This window comes from Protobothrops mucrosquamatus, unplaced genomic scaffold (genome assembly GCF_001527695.2).
Source record: "Protobothrops mucrosquamatus isolate PMUCROS unplaced genomic scaffold, P.Mucros_1.0 scaffold3396, whole genome shotgun sequence".
NCBI lineage: Eukaryota > Metazoa > Chordata > Lepidosauria > Squamata > Viperidae > Protobothrops > Protobothrops mucrosquamatus.
Window position 1 is genome coordinate 40,966 of NW_015389377.1, and position 11,208 is coordinate 52,173.

The 11,208-nt window shown below is 46.9% G+C and overlaps 1 protein-coding gene across 1 annotated transcript in view; it reads left to right on the forward strand.

Moving 5' to 3' along the window:
- Positions 1–6,437: 6,437 nt before the first annotated feature.
- The window catches only part of PHF12 (PHD finger protein 12), a gene marked incomplete at its 5' end in the record, with an annotated part of 31,272 nt that continues 26,501 nt past the window's right edge, over positions 6,438–11,208 (forward strand). The window contains 3 exons of the mRNA XM_015826945.1: positions 6,438–6,510; positions 7,647–8,040; positions 9,730–9,850. Coding sequence (XP_015682431.1) covers positions 6,438–6,510; positions 7,647–8,040; positions 9,730–9,850 — 588 coding nt within the window. The remainder of the gene's footprint in view (positions 6,511–7,646; positions 8,041–9,729; positions 9,851–11,208) is intronic.

Sequence of the window (11,208 nt, forward strand, 5' to 3'; positions counted from 1 at the left end):
CGGACCGGTTGCTGGCATGCCGTGGCCCAGTACTGGTCCACAGACCAGGGTAGGGGACCCCTCAGTCAAACCACAGCAGTGGTGCTGATGAACGAAACAGGAGACCCCCGAGGCAAGCTTGCTCTGCTGATCCTCCTGGACAGAAGTCCCACCCTGCGTCTTTGCATTTTGGCTTCCTTTTCTGAGAAAGAGACTGTTTGACCCAGAGTTGGCTTTTGGGGCTTGTCTTAAAGGGGAGGTGGGTTTCTAGGGGTTGGGGGGGTGGAGGGGGCAGAAGCTCTTTGATTCGTCTTTCTCCTTGGGGGTCTTTCGTGCTCTCTGGGCTCCGAGGTTTCCTTGCAGACATCTCGTTACCACGCTAGGTAACTGCTGCGTCGCACAAACGTCTGCAAGGAATCTGACCAGCACCAAGGACCTCACAGTTCAAAGCTGAGCTACAAACACAGATAGCCCTCAATGTAATAACAATAATAATGTTGGAAGGGACCTTGGAGGTAATAATAATAATAATAATAATAATAATAATAATAATAATAATAATAATAATAATAATAATAATAATAATAATAATAATAATAAAAAAGTTGGAAGGGACCTTGGAGGTCATCTAGTCCAATCCCCCGCTCAGGCAGAAAACCCTATATCATTTCAGACAAATGGGTTGTCCAGTCTCTTAAAAACTTCCCATGTTGGAGCATTCACCACTTCTGGGGGCAGGCTGTTCCACTGGTTAATTGTTCTCACTGTCAGGAAGTTTCTCCTTAGTTCTATGTTGCTTCTCTCCTTGATGAGTTTCCATCCGTTGCTTCTTGTCCTGCCTTCAGGGGCTTTGGAGAATAGCTTGACTCCCTCTTCTTTGGGGCAGCCCCTGAGATACTGGAAGAACTGCTATCCTGTCCCCCCTCCTCCTCCTCTTCATTAAACTAGATATACCCAATTCCAGCAGCCTTTACTTATATGTTTTAGCCTCCAGTCCCCTGATCATCTTTGTGGCTTTTCTCGGTACTCTTTCTAGAGTCTCAACATCTTTTTTACATCGTGGTGACCAAAACTGGATGCAGTATTCCAAGTGTGGCCTTACCAAGGCCTTGTAAAGTGGTATTAACCATTCAGGTGATCTTGATTCTGATCCTCTGTTAATGCAGCCCAGCACTGTGTTGGCCTTTTTGGCAGCTGCAGCACACGGCTGGCTCCTATTTAGGTGATTGTCCACTAGGACTCTGAGATCCCTCTCACAGTTACTACTATTGAGCAAGGTACCCCCTATACTAGTCATCTAGTCTAACCCCCTGCTCAGGCAGGAAACCCTATACCTTAACGACCACAGTTCAGCCCGAAACATCCGTCGCCAAGCAACACAGTTTGTTAAGTGAATTTTGCCCCATTTTACGACCTCCCTTGTCTCAGTTGTTAAGCGAATCACTGCAGTTGTTAAGTTAGAAATATGGTGGTTCAGTGAATCAGGCTCTCCCCATTGACTTTGCTCGTCGGAAGGTCGCAGAAGGGAATCACATGACCCCGGGACCCTGGAAACGGTCGTAAGTACGAGTCAGTTGCCAAACGGCCGAAATTTGATCACGTGACCCCCCGGGACGCTGCAAAGGTCCTAAGGGTGGAAAACGGTTATCAGTCACGTAAGTCAAGGCCAGTGTTTCTCAACCTTGACAATTTTAAGGCATGTGGACTTCAACTCCCAGAATTCCACAGCCAGCATTGCTGGCTGTGGAATTCTGGGAGTTGAAGTCCACATGCCTTAAAATTGTCAAGGTTGAGAAACACTGGTCAAGGCAGTTTTTGTCCTACGTCCCGTTGTAACTTCCAATCGTCCCTAAACAAATGGTTATAAGTCAAGGACGTGTATTCTCTTCTGTGGATGTTCCTCCACTCGGCAGGACCCTCCCAAAATGCTCTGCTGTGTAGCTGGGAGGGAGCTATTTTCTGCCCATCAATCGTAGGAAAGACAGCCCTTCTCTGTCTGTCTCTAGTTCCACCCAAAAGCTGGAGAAAAATGCCTGGGGGCAGCCCTTGCCCCCCCCTCCAGTGTTGGGCTTCTCCCCACTGGCAGTGGAGCCTGGCTGGACAGCTAGCCAAAGATGTTTTCACCCCGGAAGGATTTGGGCACAGGGTCCAGGGTGCGGGTCAGGGGTTAGGGAATGTCAGGTTTGTCCATGTGGGGTGTGGGAGGAATGAGTTTGGGGGTGTTGACTTGCTTATGTGTCCCCCCCCCCCAGGAAAACAGCAAGTGGGTCTGTTTTTTGCAGGAAAACCAACGTAGTTCTGAGCGTCTTAAAAGGCTGTAAGTTGGGGGCATCCAACCTTGGGAACGTTAAGACCTGTGGACTTCAACTCCCAGAATTCCCCAGCGCAGCAGCCCTGGGGATTCCTGGGAAATAGGTGATTAATCCCTCGTAGCTATTTTGCACCATGAATGCAGCAAACCTTTTGCATTATCCCTCTCTTGCATTTTAGTATTTAATGACTAAGGGGCCTCACAGATATTGTATAATAGTTAGGCTATGCCAGGGGTCTCCAAACTTGGCCCCTTTGATGACTTGTGGACTTCAACTCCCAGAATTCCTCAGCCAGGATGCTTTAAGACAGGGGTCTTCCAACTTGGCCCTTTGATGACTTGTGGACTTCAACTCCCAGAATTCCTCAGCCAGGATGCTTTAAGACAGGGGTCTTCCAACTTGGCCCTTTGATGACTTGTGGACTTCAACTCCCAGAATTCCTCAGCCAGGATGCTTTAAGACAGGGGTCTTCCAACTTGGCCCTTCGATGACTTGTGGACTTCAACTCCCAGAATTCCTCAGCCAGGATGCTTTAAGACAGGGGTCTTCCAACTTGGCCCTTTGATGACTTGTGGACTAACTCCCAGAATTCCTCAGTCAGGATGCTTTAAGACAGGGATCTTCCAACATGGCCCTTCGATGACTTGTGGACTTCAACTCCCAGAATTCCTCAGCCAGGCACACGTGCCTGGCTGAGGAATTCTGGGAGTTGAAGTCCACAAGTCATCAAAGGGCCAAGTTGGAAGACCCCTGGGCTATGCTATGGTTTGACGGTGTGCAGCTGACAGATTGGATGCCAAATTGTGGTTTTAACATAGATTTTTATCTGCTATTTATTATTTTACTCTAGGATTTTTAACTGGACATTCCTGGAGTGTTTTTAAACTTGCTCTGGGCCTTTGACTGTAATAAACATTGACTTGACTCCTAGCCCTGTAGCTCAGGGAAGGGTGTGCCCTTCAATCAAAGTTATTAACTCCCTGCTGGCTGTGGAATTCTGGGAGTTGAAGTCCACAGCTCTTAAAAGTTCCCAAGGTTGGACTCCTTGCTGTAAGTGATTCATAATCAGGCAGATTTAGGAAGTTCTCTCCTTTTTTTTTTTTTTTGTCTGTGTGACAAATTTGCAGAATGCATCCCACATCCTGTAACAACATGGTGCAACTGGCAGACGTCACTCCCTGCCCTCGGGGCCTTAAATCTTAACAACTACGATAGTAGCAGCAACGTACTCTTCTTCCTGGAAGGAAACAGCCAAGTGCGTTAACAATCCTGGAAAGCTCTTTGTGCAGTTTTGCAGGACCTTGGATGTTGCCTCCTGTTAAAATTCTCTTTTCAACGGACAGCACGGCAGCTTTGGGTGCCTTTTTGTCCCAGGCTTGAAAACGTTCACTTTGGGCCACAGAGGTGGACTCTACCAAAAACCATGTGTAAAAAGCAGCTCAGCTTCAGAGAGGAGTGAATAAAGTCTTAGTAGCACTCTGCGTACGCCAGTGTTTCTCAACCTTGACAATTTTAAGGCATGTGGACTTCAACTCCCAGAATTCCACAGCCAGCATTGCTGGCTGTGGAATTCTGGGAGTTGAAGTCCACATGCCTTAAAATTGTCAAGGTTGAGAAACACTGGCGTACGCCCTACATTTTTTCCCCCCCTGGATGTCTTCCAGCTGATCAATGAAATAGCGTTGCTAGCAATATCCCACTTCAGGTTTTACTTTGCGCCTGTTTTCCTGAAAGTTCTTCTAATTAGAAGGCCAGGTGTTAATTGGGATTGTGGTGACTGCATATTTGCTAAATTTTGGAAAAAATGAAACCTTACCATCTGATCAGACTATAATAACAAAAATACTTGAATGTGCAGAAATGGATAGGTTAACTTTAGAAATGAAAGAGAAAGAAGATACAATTTACTTTAAAACATGGGAAAAAATTTACTATTGGTTAGAAACACGATAGAATGAGAAAAGGTTATGAAATTTAAAAAGATAATTGATAATTTGTATTTATATTTCATTATTTGTATGAACTTGTTCTTTTTTTTTCTTTTTCTTCCTCTTTCCATACTTGTGATTTTAAACAATATGGTAAATTATAATTAATATGTAATATATTATCTTAAAGTTATTATAATTAATTAGTATTAAGCATTGTTAAGTAGTGAAATGAATGAGATTTATTGATTAATTTGTTATTTACATGATTCTATTGAAAGTTGTTTAATAATAGAGTAATTATTAAGATTTAATATGTATATCTGGACTGGTAGACTTGCTGAAGCGATGTTATTTTTGTGGGATTAATCCTACTTTTGTGTTATCCCTTTTCCCTGGTCTAACCTTTTTGTATGTTGCCCTTTGTCTTATCCTTTTTGACCCTATTCCTTTATTAAGAAGAGACTGGACAGCCATTTGTCTAAAATGGTCTAGGGTTTCCTGCCTGAGCAGGGGGTTGGACTAGGTGACCTCCAAGGTCCCTTCCAACTTTACTACTACTACTACTACTACTACTACTACTACTACTACTACTACTACTACTACTACTACTACTACTACTATACCCTTATAAAACTCAGTAAAATATTTATAGAAAGAAGAAAAACCACCCCATTTAAAAAGAAAATAAATCAGCTAACCCTTCTCTGCCGTGTTCTGGATTTGGGGTGAACTGTTTTATTATTATTTTTTAAAATGTTTTATTATTTTTTTTTAACATAATCACCTTAATATTCGGTAAACGGTGTGTTGTCTGGGTTGACATTTAAGAAACGTTCGCTAACTGTTGATTTCTATAATCTATAATTCAGGTAATAATTTTACTTGATTTCCTCTCTGAGCTGTTTTAATTACCCCTGAAACTTGACATGGGGGGAATCAGGAAGCTAAGCGAATCGACCTCTATTTCCCACCCCCCCCAGCTTTCCCCAGCGGTGGCTCCTTCGTTGCGGTCGCTGTGTGGGTTTTTCACAATGCTCTTGTGGTTGTTGGTCATATCCGCTTCCCTGATTCCTGAGCTGGGCTCTCAAAATGGCTGCTGGCTTTTCTGCCTCCTGATTTTAAACAGAAGGAGCAGCATGCTTTGGGGTCTGGCAGACAAGGGGGGTGGAGGGTCGCTTCCAGTCCATTTCTATGGTCTGCCATAGAAATAGTTTTAATTCTAATCCTGCCTTAGCTACAAAAGCCAGCTGGGTGACTTTGGGCCAGTCACTAGGAGAGGGTGAGTTCTAGTCCCGCCTTATCCACAAAAGCCAGCTGGGTTCCTTTGGGCCAATCACCAGGAGAGGGTGAGTTCTAGTCCCGCCTTAGTCACAAAAGCCAGCTGGGTGCCTTTGGGCCAATCACCAGGAGAGGGTGAGTTCTAGTCCCGCCTTAGCTACAAAAGTCAGCTGGGTGTCTTTGGGCCAATCCCTCTCTCTCTCCCAGCCATGCCCAGCCCACCTCACAGGGTTGTTGTTGTGGGGAAAATAGGAGGAGGAGGAGAGGTATGTTAATAATAATACTAATAATAGTAATAATAGTAAAGTTGGAAGGGACCTTGGAGGTCATCTAGTCCAACCCCCTGCTCAGGCAGGAAACCCCTATACCATTTCGGACAAAGGGCTGTCCAGTCTCTTCTTAAAGACTTCCAGTGTTGGAGCATTCACCGCTTCTGGAGGCAGGTAGTTCCACTGGTTAATTGTTCTCATTGTCAGGAAGTTTCTCCTTAGTTCCAGGTTGCTTCTCTCCTGGATGAGTTTCCATCCGTTGCTTCTTGTCCTGCCTTCAGGGGCTTTGGAGAATAGCTTGACTCCCTCTTCTTTGGGGCAGCCCCTGAGATATTGGAACACTGCTATCATGTCCCCCCTCGTCCCAACTCTTCATGTTGGATATGTTCGCAGCCTTGCATTACTTGTGTAAAAAAAAAAAAAGGCTGGATAACAATAAATAAATAAAGTTTTTTTTTAAAAAAAATAGATGGAGAGACTTCCTATCTCCCGGGCAAAGGAGGGCAATCCCCGAAGTTTTGCGATGAAAGCGGGACGCAGAGGCAGTCAGGCGCCCTCCAGTTCCGGCAGGCCCTTGTCGCCTGGGGATGTGTCGAGTCGCAGCGCCCGTTGTTAAGGGTTCCAGAATGTGCGCGCAACTCACTTGTGCTTCTTGTCTCCTCCCACAGCAACCCTCCGTTGAGCGAGGAGATGCTGCCTCCCGGGGAATGGATGTGCCACCGCTGCACCGTGCGCCGGAAGGTAAAGATGATTTTGGACACACACACACACACACGACTGCTTGGATGGGAGGAAGGAGGGTGAAAAAGGCAGTGCCACTGCAACGTCAGACGGTCACTAAGCAAACGGTTATAAGTCGAGGTGCTCCTATAAGGGCGGTCCTTGACTGACAACAGTTTATTTAGTGACCATTCAAAGTTGCAACTGAAAAAGGAGACTTATGACCATTTTTCACACATACGACCCTTGTAGCATCCCCAGGGCCACGTGATCAAAATTCAGATGCTTGGCAGCTCTCTCCCTCTCTCTGTCTCTCTCTCTCTCTTTCCCTCTCTCTTTCTCCCTCTCTCTCTGTCTTTCTCTCTTCTTCTCTCTTTCTCCCTCTCCCCCTTCTCTCTCTCTGTATCTTTCTCTCTCTCCTTCTCTCTTTCTCCCTCTCTCTGTGTGTTTCTCTCTCTCTCTCTCTTCCCCTCTCTGTGTATCTTTCTCTCTCCCTCTTTCTCTCTGTCTTTCTCTCTTTCTCCCTCTCTCTCTGTGTCTGTCTTTCCCTCTTTTTCTCTCTCTCTGTCTTTCTCCTCTTTATGTCTCTCTCTCCCTCTCTCTATGTCATTTCCCCTCTCTCTGTCTTCTCTCTCCCTCTCTTTCTCTGTCCCTCTCTCTCTGACTTTCTCTCTCCATCTCTGTCTTTCTCTTTTTTTCTCTTTATCTTTCTCCTTCTCTCTGTGTCTCTCTCTTTCTCCCTCCCTCTCTTTCTGTGTGTCTTTCTCCCTCCCTCCCTCCCTCCCTCTCTCTCTCTCTCTCTCTCTCCCTTTCTTTCTTTCTTTCTTTCTTTCTTTCTTTCCTTCCTTCCTTCCTTCCTTTCTTTCTTTCTTTCTTTCTTTCTTTCACTTTCTCTCCCTCTCTCTTTCTGTCTCTCTCCCCCCCTCTCTTTCTGTGTCTTTCTCTCTGTCTCTTTCTCTTTCTTTGTCTTTCTCTCTTTCTCTCTGTCTTTCTCTCCCTCTCTCTTTCTCTTTCTCTCCCTCCCACCCGCCCTCTCTCTTTTTCTTTTTTTCTTTCTTTCTCTTTCTCTCTCTCTTTCACTCACTCTCTCTCACGCACACGCACAAACACACACGGGCTCCCGTGGGAAGACTTGAGGGCTGCTTTGTGTCTTGCAGAAGAGAGAGCAGAAGAAGGAGCTGGGTCACATGAACGGCTTGGTGGACAAGTCCGGCAAGAGGACCTCGTCTCCCACCAGCGACGCCGACTACCTGGACCGGGCGGGTGGCGGGACCCTCCGGACCCTCCCCCACGCCCGGCTCTTGGAGCGCAGAGCCAGCCGGCCCGGCACCCCCACCTCCAACACCAGCACTGACACCCCCAACTCGGAGCAGAACGACGTGGACGAGGACATCATCGACGTGGACGAGGACTCGGCCCCCGGGGGGGAAGCCGAGGGGGGGCAGCCCCACCTGAAGCGGCCCTTCGAGCTGCTCATCGCGGCCGCCATGGAGAGGAACCCCACCCAGTTCCAGCTGCCCAACGAGCTCACCTGCACCACGGCCCTGCCAGGTGAGTCCACGGCGGCACTTGGCGTGGCAACCCCTTTGCAAGGAGGGGGCTGTGCCCGCCCTGACACTGGGCAAGGCCCAAAGGGACGCCCTGGCTGGGTCTCCGCTTGGCTGGACCAGGGAGCAGGGTTGTTGGTGGAGCCAAGCCAGGGGGGGTCTCCTTGCTTGAGCAGGGGTGGGCGACGGTGGCCCCCCGGACGACCTGCGGACTTCAACTCCCAGCATTCTGGAAGTGGAAGTCCCCAGGGCGTAAAGGTCACGAAGGGGCCAGAGTTGCCCACCCCTGCCCTTGAAGGGTGAGCGTGGAGAGATTTTCCCCCTTCAGATCCCCAATACCTGCCTAGCCCTGTCGGTCTGTCTGTCATCTGGGTGTGTTTGTGTGTATCAAATTTAGAGATATGTACCTCTGTATTATCAGCCTACCTGCCTACCTTACTGTCTATCATCTGTCAACTGTGTGTGTTTGTGTGTATCAGATTTAGAGATATGTATCTCTGTATTATCAGCCTACCTACCTACCTACCTTACTGTCTGTCTGTCTATCATCTGTCATCTGGGTGTGTTTGTGTGTATCAAATTTAGAGATCTGTAACTCTGTATTATCAGTCTACCTACCTACCTACCTACTTACCTACCTACCTTCCTTACTGTCTGTCTGTCTGTCTGTCTGTCTGTCTGTCTGTCTGTCTGTCTGTCTATCTATCTATCTATCTATCTATCTATCTATCTATCATCTGTCTGTCTGTCTGTCTGTCTGTCTGTCTGTCTGTCTGTCTATCTATCTATCTATCTATCTATCTATCTATCTATCTATCTATCTATCTATCTATCATCTATCTATCTATCCTATTTCTGGGTCTGCGTCCTGTGTGTATCAAATTTAGAGATCTATCGTCTGTCATGTATTTTTCCCTCGCCCCGTGTGTATATGTATGTTTATATTTCTCAAATTTAAATCATCTATCCACTAGGGGGAGTGTTTGCGTGTATTATTTAGGCATCCATCTCTATATCTCCCTGTGTGTATCAAATTTAAAGAGCTATAGCTCTATATCATCAGTCTACCTACCTATCATCTATTTATTTTAAGAAGAGACTGGACAGTCACTTGTCTGAAATGGTTTAGGTTGAAATGTGTTTGAGTGGTATAGGTTCTCCTGCTTGAGCAGGGGGCTGAACTAGAAGACCTCCAAGGTCCCTTCCAGATTCTATTCTATTCTATTCTATTCTTTATTCTGTTCTATTCTCTATTCTACTTTACTCTATTCTATTCTATTCATTTTCTAATTCTGTTCTATTCTTTATTCTGTTCTATTCTCTATTCTACTCTACTCTATTCTATTCCTATTCCCTATATTCTATTCTTTATTCTCTTCTCTTCTTTATTCTGTTCTATTCTCTATTCTATTCTATTCCCTATTTTCTATTCTATTCTATTCTATTCTATTCTATTCTATTCTATTCTATTCTATTCTATTCTATTCTATTCTATTCTATTCTATTCTAATGTGTCTGTATGCTTGTGTGCATCAAATTTAGAGATCTATCACTGGTCATCTATCCTGTCTCCTTCCCTCTTTCCCTCTGTGTGTGTGTGTGTGTGTGTGTGTGTTTGTAGTATATCACATTTAGAGACCACCCACCCCACTCCCAGAGCGACTCTGTTTCACTTCCTGTTCTGCCCTGCCAGGTACTAGCAAGCGGAGAAGAAAGGAAGAGACCTCCGGGAAGAACGTCAAGAAAGCACAACACGAGCTGGACCATAACGGCCTGGTTCCCTTGCCGGTCAAAGTCTGCTTCACGTGCAGCAGGTAGCAGCTTGGCTCGGGCTGGGGGTCCCCCATCTCTGGGGACATACCTGGGGCTCGGGCTGGGGGGTCTTATATCTGGGAACGGGAGATATCCCACATTTCAGAAGCTCAGCACACACACACACACACACACACACACTTACACACTTACACTTTCCAGTACCCTTCTCAAGCGATGCCCTGCTTTCACCTAAGCGTAAAGTTCCCTCCGTGCTGGCCTGGCCTTGTCAGGTCCTCTAGGAAAAAACCAATCTGGAACTAAGGAGGAATTTCCTGACAGGGAGAACAATGAATCGTTGGAATGGCTGGCCTCCCGGGGTTGGGGTCCTTGGTGCTCTCTGAACAGGGTGGTTTTCCTGCAGGTGTTTCATTGCTTAAACTAGGTAACATGGTCAATACTAACACTGATGATGTTCCCTAGTTGAGTCATGAAACGTCTGCAAGAAAACAACCAGGAGAGCACCAAGGACTCCATTCTCCTCCTCCTCCTCTTCCTTCTCCTCCTCTTCCTCCTCCTCCTCCCCCCCTCTCCACAAACCCCCCTCCCTTCTAGCACTGATTATGTTCCCTACTTGGGTCATGAAACTTCTGCAAAAAAACAAGCTTGGAGAGCACCAAGGACCCCACAGTCCTCCTCCTCCTCCTCCTCTCCCTCTCCACAAATCTCCCTCCCTTGTAGCACAGATGATGTTACCTAGTTGGGTCATGAAACGTCTGCAAGAAAACTATGCAGCTCAGAGAGCACTGAGGATCCCACAGTCGTCTTCCTCCTCCTCTTCTCCCTCTCTACACTCCCTTCTAGCACTGATGATGTTCCCTACTTGGGTCACGAAACGTCTGCAAGAAAACAGCCAAGCTTAGAGAGCACCAAGGACCCCACTGTCCTCCTCCTCCTCCTCCCCCCCACAAACCCCCCTCCCTTCTAGCACTGATGATGTTCCCTAGTTGGGTCATGAAATGTGTGCAAGAAAACAGTGAAGCTCAGAGAGCACCGAGGACCCCACAGTTGTCTCCTCCTCCTCCTCCTCCTCCTCCTCCTCCCCACAAACCCCACCCCTTCTAGCACTGATGATGTTATCTGATTGGGTCATGAAACTTCTGCAAGAAAATCACCAAGCTCAGAGGGCACCCAGGACCCCACAGTCCTCCCCCTCCTCTCCCTCTTCCCCCCTTCATTCATTCCTTCCCCCCCTCTTCCCCTTCCCCTTCCTTTTCCTCCTCCTCCTCTCCACAATCCCCCCTCCCTTGTAGCACTGATGCTGTTCCCCGGTTTGGTCACGAAACGTCTGTAAAAAAGCCACCCAGGTCAGACAGCACCAGGGACCCCACAGTCCTTTTCCTCCTCCTCCTCCTCCTCC